The sequence below is a fragment of the Choristoneura fumiferana genome, chromosome 10, assembly GCF_025370935.1.
Source record: "Choristoneura fumiferana chromosome 10, NRCan_CFum_1, whole genome shotgun sequence".
Lineage (NCBI taxonomy): Eukaryota > Metazoa > Arthropoda > Insecta > Lepidoptera > Tortricidae > Choristoneura > Choristoneura fumiferana.
The window spans coordinates 7,878,838-7,898,221 of record NC_133481.1 but is presented as its reverse complement, the minus strand read 5'-3'; the positions used below and the strand labels follow the sequence as shown (position 1 = coordinate 7,898,221).

General features: G+C 37.6%; 1 protein-coding gene across 1 annotated transcript; it reads right to left on the bottom strand.

The window, feature by feature from the left end:
- Positions 1 to 1,915: 1,915 nt before the first annotated feature.
- LOC141431992 (acyl-CoA Delta-9 desaturase-like) lies at positions 1,916 to 19,091 on the bottom strand. The gene is made up of 7 exons (XM_074093333.1): positions 18,955 to 19,091; positions 14,056 to 14,231; positions 10,663 to 10,793; positions 8,213 to 8,418; positions 5,352 to 5,537; positions 4,741 to 4,847; positions 1,916 to 4,017 (listed from the first exon to the last, which is right to left on the bottom strand). Exons 2-7 carry the CDS (start codon positions 14,222 to 14,224, stop codon positions 3,821 to 3,823), a joined length of 996 nt encoding a protein of 331 aa, XP_073949434.1. The 5' UTR covers positions 14,225 to 14,231; positions 18,955 to 19,091; the 3' UTR covers positions 1,916 to 3,820.
- Positions 19,092 to 19,384: the final 293 nt, after the last annotated feature.

The window sequence follows — 19,384 nt, the reverse complement described above, 5'->3', positions numbered from 1 at the left end:
GCGTTGGCAGGCCTCCCACCAGGTGGACTGACGACATCGTGAGAGTAGCGGGAACCGGTGGATGCAAGTGGCGAGTTGTCGTTCATTGTGGCGTTCTAAGGGGGAGGCCTTTGTCCAGCAGTGGACGTCTTCGGGCTGATGATGATGATGATGATGTTGTTGACTACGAATCTATAGGTACTAATACTCTTTGGTATAGGTAGGTACCTACGAGTACTTACCTAATTATTTGTATTTCGCAAAACTATATTCATTTAGACGCCCTAAAATGCTTATAACACCTAACAATCTTGTTCTCATTATGCACCTACTACACTTACAGAGTATTTAAGTACAAATATAATGGTTTAAAATATTTAAATACAAGAAAATGGCTTCTTACCTTTCAATATCTTTCGGAATTCTGAAAAATTATAATTCCGATTCCTGTAAACACTACAATATACCTTAAACAGATTATGTCGGTTGCAAAATAAGTAACTAGGTAGAGATACCTATACAAATTACGCGCGACGCGTTCAGTGTGCGAGCGAGCCTAGCGGCAACCCACTGCCGTGCACCTGTTGAAAAGGTGCGCCGGCCGAACGTACCTAAACTGCGGAGTGTCCAACCCCTGACGATGGGGACGAGAATGACTATAACATTATACTTGTAACTGTCAATGGAATCTCTGTTCAATTTCCGGATTAGGTAGAGAATTAATTGCGTACAAAAACTAATGTTAATAAACTAATGATTTCTCTACATGATATGTTTTTACAAGCTTTTGTTTAGTATGAATTAAAATCACGTCCAGTTTGGATTGACTTGAAATTAGGTGCCAGTATACACATCTAGGCTGGATATCAATGACTATACTCGTACTCCATTTATTTTAACAGTTGAAACTTAGCGTTAAAATTTGCACACTTTTTTTAATGAAACAACGGAACTGTTTATAATTGTGTGAACTTCTATAATAAAAACATAATAAATAACGCTAATAAATATACATGTAGGTATTTTTAGTCCATTTGTGTTCGAAATATCGAAAAACGTGTATTAAAATTTGACCGTAATTCAAACCTTAAATTAAACGGAGTATAGGCAGGTGAGAACCTGACTATGAAGCTTGAGGTTCCGGGTTCGATCCTCGGCCGGGGCAGATATTTGTGTGAATAATACGAATGTTTGTTCTCGGGTCTTGGGTGTTTAATATGTATATAAGGATGTATTTATCTATATAAGTATATTTATCCGTATTAAATGTTATTATAACGGATAACTCACGTCTTAAACCGAGTTTAGCTCGACATGTTTCGGGCTATTTCGTAGCCCTTCCTCTCAAGAGCACGCGAACCGGCGGCTGCCGCAACACGCACACTACGCGCCACCGCTCTGCTCGCACGACTGTCCGACGAAACTAACACCGGCGCACAACTAGGTACCCGCATTTTACATTTAATATGAGTGAGTCTCACGGTAGTTTCATGTTCAATATTTATCCGTTGCTTAAAACTCATAGTAAAAGCTTTGCTTAGTTTGGGACTAGGTTAATTGGTGTCAATTGTCCCATGAAATTTATTTTATTTATTTATTAACTTATCTGAATCAATCAACAGTTCATCTCTAAAAAATACCACCGTTTATAGATTTCCAATAATTTATTTATTACAAATCTGTAAAAAAAGTTACTTAAGCTAGTCAGTGTTCGAAATCATACCTATTTACTTATCGGTACCGGTACATGAAGTACGAGCACCTATACGAGTAGTACATACAACATTAAATTTCAAAGTTAATTCTGAGTCATTGCTTCAATTTATTTATTTAATCGTATGTCATACATTATACTGCACCTCACATCGGACGCAGTTGCATGGCTCAACACCCTGAATGTTGACATTTAGCATGTTGTATCGTTATTGTTTTTGTATTTTGTAACTTTATGTGTATGTAGGTATATGATAAGCCTATTTCAAATGTATGCTATACGATTAAATAATTATGGATTTTAAACTTGTATATTTTTAGTTTAATTTATAATCACAGGCCCGCAACGTCGAAGTTCCCAAAACGAACCAATACATTATTTGCGGAGGTTTCAACTTCGAGTGATAGTGGGAACTCTGACTGGACATGCCTTGCTCAACAAGCACTTACTGTAACATGGCAAACCTCCACGGTGCGCAACTGGCCGCTTACAGAAGAACAAAATTCAAAATTATTGATACTCTTTTGTTTTTCCCGTCATTGGCTCTACTATTTTGCAAGGCGTAAGCCAAAATTTGATTTCTTGAATATAAATATAAAATACTTTTACTAGATTATAGCTAAATATCTCACTTAGCTACTTGTGAAATAAGGGCTGCCTCTAACGCAGGTTTTGTAATTTTTTTATTTTTTACATTTATTTCTTTTATATTTTGTAAAACCTAATCCAAGTCTCGTTAGCTTTCTTTCTCTGGCCCGACGCTAAAACGAGACTTGGATGGGTGCTGCAAGCAAGCAAGCAAGTGTTTATTCCAGCTCTTCCTTTTTCCTGCTGATCTTCTACATCTCCACTTCCCTCCGCTCCGCTGCCTCGGAGCAGATCGCCGGTGCGACTGGACGTCCCGAGGCCACCTTACCACCCTGCTCGGTTATCCTTCTTGTCTTACAAGTCTCAGGCCAGTGTTTTTTTAATTTATTTACAAGAGCAGTGCTGACTGAAATAATTTTATACATATATTTTACTTTTGTATTATATTTTTATTTTACCACACGCCTTTTATCTCTCCGACCGGCTAGCCGGTTACATTACATAACCTAGGTGCTACTGATAGCTACATGTGCATAGCATGCATGAAGGTAGAAGACACTGCCACTACATCCTACTTCAGGTCACTGGGATCACTCGAGGAAGTAGTCGGCAACGTGAAGGGTCTGCTAGCTTTCCTGCAGGAGTTAGGCTGCCATGAATAGTGCCCACAGCCAATCACGTAAAGTAGGTGCAATAATAAATAATATAATAATATAATAAATATCACGGGACAATTCACACCAATTGACTTAGTCCCAAAGTAAGCTTAGGAAAGCTTGTGTTATGGGTACTAAGCAATGGATAAATATAATTATATATATATAGATACATACTTAAATACATATTAAACACCCAAGACCCGAGAACAAACATTCGTATTTTTCATACAATTATCTGCCCCGACACGGGAATCGAACCCGGGACCTCAAGCTTCGTAGTCAGGTTCTCTAACCACTAGGCCATCTGGTCGTCGTTGCAATAAGTCGTCTAATTGCAGAAAACGGCCTATCTATAAATACTACTTGAACATATTAGCCATGTCTCGCACGAAACACGATGTAGTGACATAGTATCATGCTATGACCGTAATAGGAACGTGTCAGAGACGGAATGTCAAGCGCATACATGACACGCGACGGCGACGGTTGGTTACGAGATGTGCTAGAGGGAGATTATCATACAAATAATATATTTTTGCCTGACGCGTTGCTATATTACGGTCATGATATGATACGGTGTAATGGGTAGAGACCTTTAAGCTAAAGGGGCCAACGAGATAAAATAAGAATTTAGAAAAAAAACTATCTATCGGAATGGATTAAAAAAGCGATAAAAATAAATCGTCTCTTGTTCATGTTTTATTTTACGACTTTGTCGGCGTGGTGCAAAAAAAAATCAGCTTTCTAGCGCTTGCAGTGGTTGAGCTTTGGTGCTCTAAGTTGAGCACCAAAGTAAGACGGATGGACTACGAAATCCTAATCTAGTGTCAAGTAAATCTTATGCGCATCGATGTCGAACACTGGTACATAACATTAACATCTACTCTCTTTTGAGGAAATGGTCTTCCGCGAGAACTTGTTTGTCTGCTGCTTCTGATATGCAGGTCTTAAGAGGTCGTTTGGATGTAGCCGCGTCTGCGAGTGCCTTTTGGATAGTGGCCTGTTCCACAGTATGTAATTCTGTGGCTAGCCCAAGTGCGGCCCAAACGCGGATGAAAGCGGAAGAACAACCACAATCTGAAACAAAAAAGTTTTTGATACAGAAATCATTTTAATTCAGACTTTTTTGCTGACTGTATTCGCATCCTAACTACGCTTCTGTATCAAATTTCAAATCGATGCCACTAACTGTTGTTGAGGAGTTCCATCCTACGGAGACGATCCTGGCTGGACTATCAGAATTTCACTACCAGATGGTTATACTACTATCACTGGATTTATATATACCGAATTTCAGCTCATAAAAGAAATAAATGATTTTAAATACATTTATTCTACTCAATCAAATTCCAGGAAGGAGTCGACAAATTGTGGTTTGCAAATTTCTAGTCATACCCGATTTCAACAATATTTGGGTGGTAGACTCAGACCATGATTCCGAGCTGTAAAAACAGGGTCTCCAGATCATGTGTCCCCAAAATATTGTGTGGATGTGTACGTTTTGTTACGAAAATTATTAAAAAAAAATCGTAACTAAACCGACACATCCATTCAATATTTTGGGGACACAACTAGAGACCCTGTTTTTACAGCTCGGAATGCTTTGTCTACAAATCAAATGTTGAAGAGATAAGGACTCAAGGTACATTTTAACCCCCAACGTAATAATCTTAGTCTCCAAGTATAGAAACATGAAATTGTTCAAGCAACGCGACATCTTGGAACATTAAATCAACTACCGGATCACTGTTCACGCGAGCAAAGCCGCGGGTAAAGACTAATTTATTATTATAATCCTACCGTATGTGCCGTATTCCCCAGATTTGTAGTCATTCGGAATGAGGTAGTGGTAGTGAGGCCAGAAAGTTCTCGTTAGCACGAACACGGAATTGGAGTCCCAAGGGTATCTGGAAGCAACATTATGAATAACTTATTTGTTGATTATAATAGCTGAGAGGCAGATGGGTACTTCGTAGCTACATAAATGAAACGTTTTCGAGAAAATGGTCGCAACTATTTGTCTATAATTTTTTATCAAATTTTATTGTTTTTATTAAAAATGGTATTATGTAGGTTAGAATAAATAAGTTTATGGGAAAAATTACCATTTTCAACACTCACGCCCTCTCACTTTGAGTATAGGACTGTTCCCTGCGGTGGGAAGTAGGTATACTTATGGACCGAAATATACCTCAAATACACAGCTTGTGTTAGAAGAAGCATGAATACTATGTAGCTACCGTTAGGTCGCGGGTGAGCAAAGTAATTGTTCATAGTTCATTATGAATACTTAACATTATGCCACTGTAATGAAAAGCATGCAGCACTGAGTGAAGGACCTAGAGTTCAGGAAACAAATGCCAGTTGCGAATGTGTTAAAGAGAGATGTCGTTTCGTACCTAATGACTTACTTTTCGCCCGGCCTGAGTCCCCACACACAGATGCCGCTCTCTACAAGCCACGCTGCATGCAGTACGGCCCCGTAGCGCACGAAGCCGATCACGAACAGCGAACTTAGCACCGAGTCGCCCCAGTACTCTAGTGGAGCATTCAGCGGGAGCAGGAGGAACAGCACGCCGTACAGCAACCAGTAGAACCTGTACAGGGGTAGTCAATACTTAATAATATTAGTTAAGAAGCTCTAGGGCAGAGGTTCCCAAACTTATTTCGTCTAACGCCCACTTTGAAAATCAGTTATTTTGTAGCGCCCCCAATTTTTGTCACCTTAAAAACCTCAATAACATATTAGTCTCGCCAAATGAAGGCATTAAGGTGAAGATTTTTTCTGGGCCCCTTAACGCCCCCCTCTAGGCCTCCAGAGCACAGGTATGGGGACGTGCAGCCAGAACTTTAGCAGGTGAGAGTCCGGTATTGTCTATGGCCCATTCGCGGTGAATGGATTTTTCCCGACTATACGCCCGCCCTCATATCCTGTAAAGCTCCTCATATAAAATTTAAAAAAACAAGTAAACAAAAGCAAGGACCTAAGCGATAACCCAAAAAATAGGTACCTATAATCGACACAAAAATTCCTTTAACACTCTGAGATTTAAGGTCAGTAATGTGGCTAAAGACTATTATCTCTTAGTTACCTATATAGGCAACAGCCATAAGCTACAGACAGTGAGCTAGTAGGTATTATTTAAAGAAATTGGAAGTATTGGAACTATCAAAACAGTTGTAAAGCACTTTATTTGATTGTTGTTGTACACACCCTTCTGGTGAGATGTCTTGAGATTGCAGTTAGTTTCAAAGACTTTTATTTGATTGTTGTTGTAAACACCCTTCTGGTGAGATGTCTTGAGATATTTTCTCCCTGTGTTATGTCTTTCACCTGTTTGTCTTCAGTCTGCTGTAGTCAATCTTGCAAGTTAAATTTGTATGTAGAGTGGGCCAAATTTTTGCCGCTGAGTATAGTTTGCGGCTATAATTATGGTGGTTAGTGGTTTGACCTATTGCGTTAATTTGTGTCTCAAGCATAGAGTCGTTGGCAGGAGCTCGGGCTCGCACTTCTGGATTTTTCGGAATTTACGTGCGAAATTACATTCGAACCACGAGCTTAACGGTGAAGCTAAGAAAACCTGCACACACCAGCGAAGAAATTTAATGGTGTATGTGAAGTTCCCAATCTACACTGGGCCCACGTGGGACGTAGGCCGAAATGATGACGATAATTTCAGGTCATGATAAGGACGTGGATCGGTTTTATCCCGGAAAATTGTTCAGTTGTCGCGGGCGCCTGATGTAATGTTTGAAAAATTAAAAATTTAAAAAAACCCCGACATAAAAAAACGCCAGCAAAAATAAAAATAAAAACGCCCGATTAAATTAAAAAGTAAAAAATAATTATGCACTACCTAGCTGTTGCCCGCGACTTCATCTGCGAACAATACGTTTATCCCTATCCCGCGGGGACTATGCTGATTTCCCGCAAAATTAGCCTAAGTTAATTTAGTATAAGTATCTAGTAATTTTTTTTATCTAAGCGTCGTCGGCGTCGGGGGACTGCTAAGGTTAACAGGAAACTAAAGTACTTAAGTTGTATTTTTTAAAGTATTAACCTTAGCGGCCCCCCCTTTTGCGTCGGGGGTTAAAAAAAAGATGGTGTACAGGTCGATTCATGAGAGCTGGCACTACTGAATTGGCACTGTGAATTGTATCTGTGTGTTATCTAATACACTTCACACAAATATAAAAATTTTGTGCATCTGTAATTTTTCTAAGAAATGTCTAAGTTACATGGTACTTTGGTTAAATCCGTTCATGCCAGCTCTCTTGTGAATCAACCTGTATTTGTTCAATAATTTGTTCAGTTGTTTTGCTATTATCTAGACAATTCAAAAATATTTAATCGACCTAACAGTGTAACAAATTACAGGGTACAGTCAAGGGCATAAATATATATACGTTCCCGACATTTAACATTTATTTATGGCCATGTAAATGTCTACATATTTTTGACTAATTAAATGATCACATATTTTTTGGCAGGATTACCGTACAGATATTTCTGGCTAATCAACTGTACAGGTATTTTTGAAGCCTTGGGAACGTATATATATTTATGCCCTTGACTGTACATTCAAGAAACCTGTATCACCTGTCAAAACTGTAGTCAAAACGTGCCGTTCCAATTCCAATTTGAATTTATCTTTATCAAGCTCAAACGTTCACTTACTTTAGGCACTCGTTTTCCGTATCCATTTTGTGTTCAACTTTTGAGGCATCTCTATATTATACATATTGGAGTTTCATGAGAACCTACTTATGTCACTCTCCGGCCCATAAACCATCTCTATGCCAAAAATCACCTCAATCCGTCGCTTCGTTTCGACGTAAAAGACGTAAAAACATACAAACACACTTTCACATTTATAATACTAGCTTTTGCCCGCGGCTTTGCCCGCGTGGAATTCGGTTATCGCGCGCTGTTCCGTCGAGAACTGTGCATTTTTTCGGGATAAAAAGTAGGCTTCGTCACTCTCTGACCCATTAACTATCTCCATGCTTAAAATCATGTCGATCCGTCGCTCCGTTTGGACGTGAAAGACGAACAAACATACAAACGTACAAACATACAAACACACACTCATTCGCATTTATAATATTAGTATGGATTAGTATGGATGGATTCTTCACTAACAAGTCATTATTGTGGTCAGCCTGTGGTTTCTTTTCTGAACTACATCAGAAAAAAAAAACTTCTTCGAACTGTCACAAAAAATGGTAAAGCACTTACTTGGTCGATTCGATATACGCGTTGAATACTTACTTCTTCTGGAACATGACAACGGCGTCGTCGTTTAAGTCGGACATGTCAAGGGAATCCCTTATTTGCTCTTGTCGTGGACTAAGCTTGCGCAGGCGACTCAGCACGTGGGCGTACAAGAAGCCTTTTCTGTGATCGTACGGGTCATCGTCCGTCTCAAACGTGGCGTGGTGCAGCCTGTGGCATTGCACCCAATCGTATATTGAGCCCTGAAAAATATAATATCAATCATTAATTATAAACCCTGTAATTATGCATGGTTTCTCAACCTTTATTTCGCCGAAATAGTAGATTGTACAACAAGAGCATAAAACGAGCTATTTTACCCAAGGCGTTCATAATAGCCACCCGAGCCGGTGCGGCGAGGGTAGATAGACACGTCGAGGGGAAAATGGGTTTAATGCTAGAGTTCGGTTTTTCTGTGCATCCATGTCTCAGTTTGTATTTTCAATATGGGTTCACGGGATACCCGTAAAAGTAACAAATTTGGAATTGATTTAATAAAAAATACAAAAAGACTCCAAAAAAACCAGTCATAATTTGATTGCTTAGTAGCGACATCTCTTGTCTGGGTGAGCGGTTAGTTCCGAAAGAATGTGACGTCTCTCGACGAAACATAGATGTCGCTAGTGCTGCTGCTTAAGTAGCATAGTAGAAATAAGCAACCTGAGATATGTATGCATAGGAAAAATTCGTGTCCAGATTCCTGTCCAGCAGTGGTGTAGGGGTTATAGCACGCAGCACGGATTTTCCGGTTTTTCTGGGCATCCATGTCTCAGTTTGTAGGTATTTTTGGGAATGAGATACCTGCTCATTCGGAACTAAGTCAAAATGGCATTGAAATGGAAACAATGCTTTATAAAAGGTTTCTGATTCGATCTGATTCTAAATATTCACTGATGAGTATCCTCTGTCATTCAGATTTTTAATTTAAATAATGTGGTTACTTTGATATCTGTTTACGGATTTAATAAATATTTATAGTATGGATAAGATTTAATAAATATAACTAGGAATATTTTGTTCTTGAGTCTAGTGTGTCCAATATTGTATTTATTTAAAGTGAAGGTATTTTCAACTGTTATCAAGTCGGTACTACATAAGTTGCAAATGATTAAGTATAAGTTTTGTTTAGTTAAGGACTAATTTAATTTTTGTCAATTGTTTGTAATATTCATTTGTTTATTTTATGTAAATTCCTTATTTCAATAAAAATAACAATTTTGTGTGCGTAAGGTTTAGTATGATCTTGATTTTGAGGGTTTTCCGTCCGGACTTAATGGGTGTGTGGGATCCCTTGGACACCCATAATTTTATTGTTTCGATTTTCGATAGTCAGAACTTGGTACCCATATTATTTTTGGTCATAATAATCAATAGTCATAATCGTTGTTAGCTATAACGCGAAATAAATATAATGATTAAGTAGAATAAGTTACATGCCATACAAGACAAAAGTCATAAAATTGATCAGCATAATATCAAAAGGCATACCGTTTATTTTTCATAAATATTGTAGGTCATATATTTATAATTACTATTATTATTATTCATACCATTTTATTCTCTAATGTTTTAAAGGAATAATTTTAAAATTCAGAAATAATACATGCCATACATTAGAAAATTAGAACTGTGACTCCTTTTAAAAAGGACCAGCTGACAAAAAAGCAGGTTAGGTTAGGTTAGGACTGCGACCCTTACAAAAAGTGCCAGCTGTCAGAAAAGTAGGTTAGGTTAGGTTAGAACTGCGACCCCTTACAAAAAACAGCTGCCGGAAAATTAGGTTATGTTAGGTTAGAACTGTGACCCCTTACACAAAGTACCAGCTGACAGAAATGCGTTATGTCAAATCAATACAATTACCTACCACATTAAATGAATTTTGTATGAAATTCAATAGTTCTGACTAATAAGCGCTATGCCAAATAATAATATTCCTTTTGAATTTCTACCTTTTGATACAATCACCACATTAAATGCTTTGACCAATAACGGTATGAAATTCAATAGTTATGACTAATAAAAGGGGGCGAAAGAAAATTATGACTATTGAAATTATGACCAAAGATAATATGACGAGCAACGATTATGACAAACAACGGTATGGATCAACCAAATCGAAAGTTTAACGTTATGGGAGTCAATATAGACCCTATGGGTATACTGTACGGAACCCTCTACGCGCCAGTCCGACTCGCCCTTAGCTACTTTGTACTGGTATGCCGTGAATCTTTGATGAATGAAAAGTGTGCCGTTAAAACCAAAAGGTTGAAAACATCTGGTGCAGGTACTAGGTAGGGATAGCCGCTATCATGACAAGTAATAAAGAAGTAAAAAATTAAGGGTTAGTTAATTGTCATTTAACAAACTTATTTTTATCAGTACGGTGAAACGGAACCCTTATTATGCAAGTCCCACTCTTGGTAGATTTCCTACAGATATATTTTTACCTGTCCAGCCATAGTTTGGAAGAGCATAAGCACAATCCGCAGTCCCGTGGTGGCCTTATACGTGCGATGTGCCCACAGCCTGTGCGCGCCCGTCGTGACACCCAGGATACCGAAGGAAGTCAAGGCGATCACTACCAACAGAAAATATTATGTGGGTCAATCAATTTTATATCGTGTTCTTATTCTGTCCCGTAACTCAGGACACATTATGGTAACACTTTGTTAGAAAAATGTTTGCAATTTATGCTATAAGCACACTTACAAGATGAGACATAAAGGAGTTGCCTTAAAACTGTCACAACTTCTAACTTTTAGTGGACTTGTACCCCATAAAATCATACATTTAATGGGTAATGCAGGAGACGTTATCCAGACAACAAAAAGTTGATTGACCAAATATATCAAAGAAATAAATAAACTGTCAACTATATTTAGCGGCGGGGAAGTAAGATGTAAAAGCGTAAACAACTTATTAAAGGGTACGTTTGAGTTGCGATGGTTATAAATGTTGTTCCTAATTTTTCAACCTATGTCACCAATCTAGTAACAATGATTGAAATACCCGTTATCTTTTGCTGACACATTTGAAGTTCCTTAGGGAATTCTATAAACACGATGTTTCAAGTGGAGCTTAATGACAATTTTATCCCACTAATATTATAAATGACAAAGTTTGTAAGTCTGTTTGTTTGTTACTTTTTCACGTCTAAACCACTGAACTGATTTAGATGAAATTCAGTATAAAGATAGTTTGAGTCTCGGGAAAGGAAATATGATAGTTTTTATCCCGGAAAATTGCTTTATTTCCGCGGGATAGAGATAAACGAATTCAACGCGGACGTAGTCGCGGGCATCAGCTAGTTGTGTATAAATGCATCTTTGGGTAACACGTCCCATTGAAATGATTGGAGGTTCATATTATTAGCTTTTTAAGTGAAGTGAAGAGTATGGAAGATATTATCGGAATAATAAACTGTTTACAAGGGAACCTACTCAAACAAATTACGTTTTAAGTTAGGAGTAAGTTATTCAATGCGACGTACAATAGAGTAAATTGAATATAAATGAGCAATTTGAGCGTTGAAATGGTTAGATTATTTCCATAATACATGGGAATATTCTCAGTGGCATAGTGATTACATTACCAGAAGGTGTCAATGATATGAAAAATTGTGTGCATTATTATGGATAACTTAAACAGATTGGAATGATTACTGATATATATAAGTCAATAATAAGGACACAGTGCTGTTAGTAGCATATTCGACTATAAAAGAAGCAAATCAATGGGGAGTAGTAAAACTTTTCTGACATCCCTGGCATCTTGTGGTCTCTTTCTTGCAAGCGTACACGAAAGAAGCTTATTTACTAGTAAATTAGGTCAAAAATGTTGCAATCTTAAGTCACTACCACAAACATTGCCATTGCGGCAATGTCTAACCACAAAATTGGTGGAGTCCAACCTTGGTTAAACTATAGAAGCGTGCTAGTAATTGATTGAATTGGTATAACACGACATTTTTAATTACATCTTCATTAATTAATGACGTTTTCTTAGTACAGTGTCTTTCTTATACCCGATTGCGGCGGAGCCCAAAATATGGTTGTGTGTTTAAACTGTACGTACGTACATATATGTATAGTATGCCCGATGCTATGTCCGCTCGCAACTGTTGAACTGCTTAACCGATTTTGATAAATTAAATTAAACAACAAGAATAACTTAATGTTAGTGATGAATAATCCATGGTCGTATCTACAAACTGTGAAACTGATATCTCTGTTGCGCTTTTTGGGTACCAGGTGTCGAAGCATCGTTGCTGGGATATGAATCATGCGGTTTATGTCTGTTACATAAACTATGAAAAGGCTTTTGCCCGAGTGAAACATGACGTACTGATTCATATCTTACGCAGGAAGGGCCTCGATGGCAAAGACGAGTGGAAAGAGTTAGTTCCTTTAGATATCTTGGCTGCATTGTTAATGAACAGGAAGAACATAGCACGGAAGTAAAATGTCGCATAGAACAGGCCTGACAAGCCTTTGGTAGGATGTCTCATTTTCATTGCAACCGGAATATCAAACTCTCCACGAGAGGTCGCTTAGTGCGTTGTTATATTTTTTCCGTTCTTCTGTTTGGAGTAGAAGCTTGGACGTTGACCCAAACCATGTGCAAGAGGTTGGAAGCTTTCGAGATGTGGTTATACCGAAGAAAGATAAATATATCATGGAAGGATAGAGTATGAAATGAAACGGTATTGCAGAGAATGAATAAAAGCTTGGAAGTGATACGTATTATAAAACTGAGGAAGCTGTTGTATTTGGGGCATATAATGCGTAACGACAAGTATCGTCTACTTCAGCTTAATTACCCAGGGGAAGATACAAAACCGCAGACCACCTGGCCGTAGACGTACCTCTTAGTTAAGAAACCTTAGAGACCGGTTCGGAATGAGTACCAGATCCCTCTTTCGAGTGGCAGTCTCTAAATTACCTAATCATTGCCGACCTCCGATAGGAGAGGGCACCGAAAGAAGAAGAAGAAGAAGTGATGAATGAAACGTATATATTTTTATCGATTTGTTTGAACACGGTGACACTCGCACCATCAAAACTGTTCTAATAACGTCATGAAATTTGTCTTAGCGCATAAAATAGAAGATTTTACGAGCTTCAACGTGAGGACTTATTTTTTTTCCAAAACCCTCGAGAGGGATAGCAACAAAACCCGGCCAAGAGCGTGTCGGACACGCCCAAGATAGGGTTCCGTAGCCATTACGAAAAAATCAAGTATTTTTTTTCTGAGGATTTCGTATTTTGTACGGCATCTTAGATGTTTAGGTATATTTTATATCTTAGGCTGCTATTTATTCTTAAACTACTGCCTGTTTTCACCCAACAGTTTAGATTTTAGAGGGGGGGGGGGCACTCGATTTTAATGAAATTTTGCACTTTAAAGTTGAATATTTCGCAATCACATCACTGAATCGTAAAATCGTCCTGGCAACTCCCCAATGATTTTAAATGACCTATCTAACGATACCCCACACGACAGGGTTAGTCGAAAAAAAAAATCACCCCCATTTTACGTCTATGGGAGGTACCCTAAAAATTGTATATTCATGCCAAATTACAACTTTCTAGTACTAACGGTCTCTGAGCTTAGCCACGGACAGACAGACAGACAGACGGACAGACATGGCGAAACTATAAGGGTTCCTATATAGTTGACTACGGAACCCTACACCTACAAAAGACGTATTCAAGAACTTTTGCGCTAATTGCAAGAGACATGTCGTGATCTGTTTCACAATGCTTTTACTTTTATGGATTTCGGTGATATTTTGTGCGTTATTAATTGTTTCAATTTTAGTTTTGGTGTGATTAACTTACAGAACAATATAGTCAGCAGGTTGACTTCGAAGAAGAGCAGCCATAGTCCATAAAGCGACAGCAAATGGATGTGGATGAAGAAAAGCACTGCAGGCCAGTTGGCTTCACGGGCCCGGCTCAGGGTGGGCTCCGACGCTGGCTCGGTGGGTGCACTACTGATATGCGCCATACTTAAACTGTAAATGCAAGAAATAATAGATAAGAATAAAAAACTTTTTCACTTCTCATGCTCTTAAAATTTTATTTTAGTCTCTCCATTTTTTTTTTTTTTTATTCGACTGGATGGCAAACGAGCAAGTGGGTCTCCTGATGGTAAGAGATCACCACCGCCCATAAACATCTGCAACACCAGGGGTAAGTATTGCAGATGCGTTGCCAACCTAGAGGCCTAAGATGGGATACCTCGAGTGCCAGTAATTTCACCGGTTGTCTTACTCTCCACGCCGAAACACAACAGTGCAAGCACTGCTGCTTCACGGCAAGATTAGCGAGTAAGATGGTGGTAGCAATCCGGGCGGACCTTGCACAAGGTCCTACCACCTGCTATCGGGACCAAAGCTCCTTATTAGTCTCTAGGAACTAAAAGTATTTTTTTTAAACTAACTTTGGAAACCCCTCACTTTGGACCTCATCACGGTGTTTGTGAATGGAGGGTTATCGCCATTTTTAGTGATTGTGTATAGACAATTTATAAGAAGTTTATAAGAAGAGAAAGTGTAGACCTAGACAATTTAAAGGGTGTGGAAATAAGATCAAAATGAAAACTGTGTAAAAATATAAAAAAAAAACATGCTATTTAGGTAAGTATTTGAATTTTAAACTGATGTTATGGACATTCCTATAATTGAGCATACGTTGTAAAAAAATATCTAATATTGTAATTTTGCATAGAGCGTCGTTTTTTTCCTCGCATTCAAAGTGAAAAGTAGTGTTTAACGCGAGGCTAAACAACCATATGGCTTGTTTTAGTCCCTTGCCGAAGAATCTACTATTTCGGGTTCGAATTCTTTCACCAGCACAATCATCAGCAACATCTTTTTTTTAATCATTGTGTTAATAAAACAATAATACTAATAATAAAAGGTAGTATAACTGCTGGTTGCCAACCGCCATTTTGGCCTCCGTTTGGCAACCGTCATTTTCCCTTGCCTACCTATCGTCCTATCACTACAGACAAAGGTTTTCATTTTCATTCACTTCTCTATTGATTGAAGTAGGTAGGTACCTGCTTAATAAGCGTTCCGTTCGATCATACAATATAAGCTTTGTGACTTTACCGACACCGATTCGTAAGTAATTTCTATGGAATATACATCGAATTGGCAACCGAACTAGTTTCCGAAGAACCTAACTTTTTAGTCTTTAATACATTTTTTATTGTCTATGGATTTTTGATATTATGTGATTTTATTATACTTTTGTTTTACTAAGAAAGCAGTACCTTTTTTTTAATCTTCTTATTTAATTCCGAGGGAGCATGGCTGTTGAACTAAACAAGATCACTATGCTACTCATTAGATACCTATGCAAACTTAAGATTATTGTACCTATTGTAGTGTTAAGATGAATTATGGTTACGATATGTTACAAAATATGATTCAAGAAATTATACGCATAAGCTCATTGTAAATGAACATTGTTTTTATGATTAATAGAGTCCTTAATTGCTTAGTGAATTTGCAACTTGATATTTTGAATATTTCAGTGGGTAATAAATTTTATAGACTAGGTTTTGAAAGTTACCTTCAAATAACTACCTACATAATTACGGCAATTTAGGTATTGATTTAAACTCAAGCTCCCACACGGGGGTATTGGTTTGTTTAAAATATTAGGTTACCTACCTATTAAAATAACCATCTAATAATGTAATGAGCATGAATTTGAATGAAGAAATGAATATGAATAAAAGTCAGGCCACAGCCAAGTATGGCTGGGTAAATCAAAATACCCTTTCAATATCATACCGGTAGGTACCTATACTTATCTCAAAGTCTCGCACTTTGTTTATAATGTTTATTACAGGTACTAACTTTCACTTACTTACTTGCTTTAGCTTTTCACTTAAAAAAAAGAAGGAAATAAAAGAGATATGAACTGCGGGAAAACTTGTCACTTTCCCATGAAGTACAAAATGTCTTTGTTCTCTTGTTACCGCGTACATTGCCCCCGCATGATACCACACATTTTATAGGTAAGGGCCTGTACTTACGTATCGACTCCGTGGAAGATTTATTTGATACAATAAAGTGCCGCCGTCAAGACAGAACTTTCGTCGGCACGAAAAGTTTAAAAACTAACTGCAACAGTAATAAACGCGCAGCCATCTCAAAAATAGAGATTATTTTTAACCAAAGGCGCGGAAAGCAGCTCTATCGACAACTGTATGTCGCGCAGACGTAACTCTCTTGCACGTGTGGTGTCAGACTAAATAGGTACCTATATTGAACTCAGTTTATGGATACATATTATAGACACTTGATAACAGATGTTAGTCTAACTTCTGACAGCATGGTGATCTGTGTTGCTCTGAAGATGAGCTCGGGTTGAGTTCGAAACGCATCAGTGTATAGATGGATTTGTGTGATTTTTATGTGTTCTTACAGTGTGGAGGTGGACGAGTTGCACGAACACACATTTCTTGCATAAAGGTATCATAAGGTCGCGGGTGAGCAAAGTGATTGTTTCAGTTCATTGATATGTACCTCCGCAAAGTAACGTCTGACTCAATAAATCATTGTAGATAAGTTAAATCACTTGGTCTGTTCCACGTAAAATCAATCACTTGTGTGTGATCGAACCTTTACGAGAATAATTTCAATAATACAATGTCATCGCGCCAATGGGTTCACAGCATTATAATGAAGTTGACTGTTTTTATGTAAAGCTAGGGTCACAGGTGCGACTACTAATGAGATTGATTAACGCAATGTATACCAAGCACGTTAACTGTAAGTTAAAATAAATGAAAGCAATTTGATTGAAAAGCCGTGGGGGCTTAGTGGTTTGGGTTTGACTTATGGACTCTCAAGCAGAGGATCGTGGATTCAAACCCGGGCTCGCATCTCTGAATTTTCGAAATTCATGTGCGAAATTACATTCGAATCACGAGCTTTACAGAAAAGGAAAACATCGTGAGTAAACCAGCACAAACCTGCGAAGCAATTCAATGGCGTGTGTGAAGTTTCTAATCCGCACTGGGCCTGCGTGGGATCTACGGGCCAAAAATGAGTGTAATTAAAAAAATATTGTATTAAAATTATAAAAAAAAACCTGAATATAATTTATCCCAAGTGAAAATGGTAACACAGTTACTAAACGAAACCCTTATTCAGTAAAACATTTGGGAAACATTGTACAGCGAAAGCAATATTACGCCAACCAAAACATTCTACTAACCGAAAGCTGGCATTTTGAAAAGTGACTTTATAACAGACAGACCAAACTTACAATTGGTAACTGTGAGGTTGGGAAATAAAACAAAATCTTTTGATAAGTTGGCAAGTGATCTTTTGGCTAAAAGAAATTATGCGAAAAGTTAGTTGAAAACTAATAATCGGCGAAATAATTTTCGGCGAAAAATTAAAGAGATTAGATAATAGTATTAGTTAACAATTAACAAGTAGTTTTTGTTTTAATACTTGTTCATTAAAAGGTAAGTTTATTAAATCTTGCTTTACATTTATAGTGGTTTGCCGGTATTTCAACAAAACAACAAACTTATAAAGAAAGAAAGAAGAATAAGGGGAAATACCGAAAAAATATCGAAATACCGGTGTATTTAAAATTTGAATACCGGAATAATACCGGTACCTATTGCCATCAAGCCCAATACCGCATAGCCCTATTATCGAACAGAAAAACAATTAAGATTGGTTTTTGGAGTCTTTTTGGATTGTTTTTTATTTCAACTCCAAATTTTGTTAAGTACTTTTACGATCATCCCGTAAAATCCATATCGAAAATACAAACTGAAATAATAGATGCACAATGAATTTTTAAGCTACCTAATAAATTAGATTAAACAGAGAAAGACTTACTTGCATGTTACGTCACACGCAAGTAGCGCCATACTTGTTGCATAGACGAAAGGTTTTTAGAATGAGACTGATAGATATATAGATATTCAAAAAATCACTATAAATCCAATTTTCTCTTCGCTAAACATTGTCTGTATCATTATATTCTTAAAATAATATACTAGGACGATGCCCCAAGTGGGCGATGCCCAGGGTATATTTTATTTGTAATTTTTAGTTTTGTAAAATTTTGGTTTGTTCAGTTATTTTGATTTGTTCATAAAAATTTTACTAGGACATGAAAAATTCAAGAGTTGTCAAGTACATATTCAGTATAGATTATTTTCAAATAAAAAAGTTTTTGGTCTCGGAAAAATTGAATGAATAAAAATACAAACATTGGAACATAGAACCTCCTCTTTTTTTGAAGTCGGTTAAATAGAAACTCCTACTGCTGTGATATCGATTTAAAAGGAGAATATTTGACTACTATGTGATTGAATCAATGTTCTTCATTTTTCACCTACAATAAAACAAGTAATTAATTTAGCTAGGGGAGACCGAGGATAGTTATGACAGAGGAGAGTAGTGACAACATCGATTTTTAAGACCTAATTAACTGCTAGCGAGCTCGCAATAACGCGCGTTTTTTAATTCAAGTCTCGAGCTATCAAACACGCGCTGTTGCGAGCTTGCTCGCATTAAACAAGTTCCCAAAAATCGAAGATGTCACAACTCTCCTCGATCTCCCCTACTCAGCTATAAACGTCAAAGTTACGTTTACGAGTATACCTGTCAGACAATTTAATTTCAACAAGTGTCCAATTAATTAAAGAGATACACCTCTTATGAATAAGTTATACATATAAGTCGCACTTACCCATTTAATATTGAGAAAGAAAAAAACTTTGATATGAAAACGTGAATCCAGTGATAATCGAAGAACTGATGCACTACTTTGTTTTTCTTAGCTTACGCGGAGTTTCGTCGCGCGCTGGGTGCTTACTGGCAGTAATAGCGAAGTGACAATTGTCGTATGAAGCAAAATCACAGCAATGATGTCGTGGTAATGCGTCACTAGGCAGTGGTTAACATAATCGCACGACCAGCGGCGCGTTGAACTATTTTCTGATACAGTGCGTGTGTTGCTTACTATAATTGTGCGGTGAGCGTCTCGACCGTGCAATGAATAGAGAATTCGCTCCCCGCGTCGTCTTGTATAGAGCCTTTGGTTGTTACGATTAAAGTGTGAGTAACGTGCCACGTAGAGTAATTATAAGTGATATTGATTGCGAGGATTGGCAATTGTG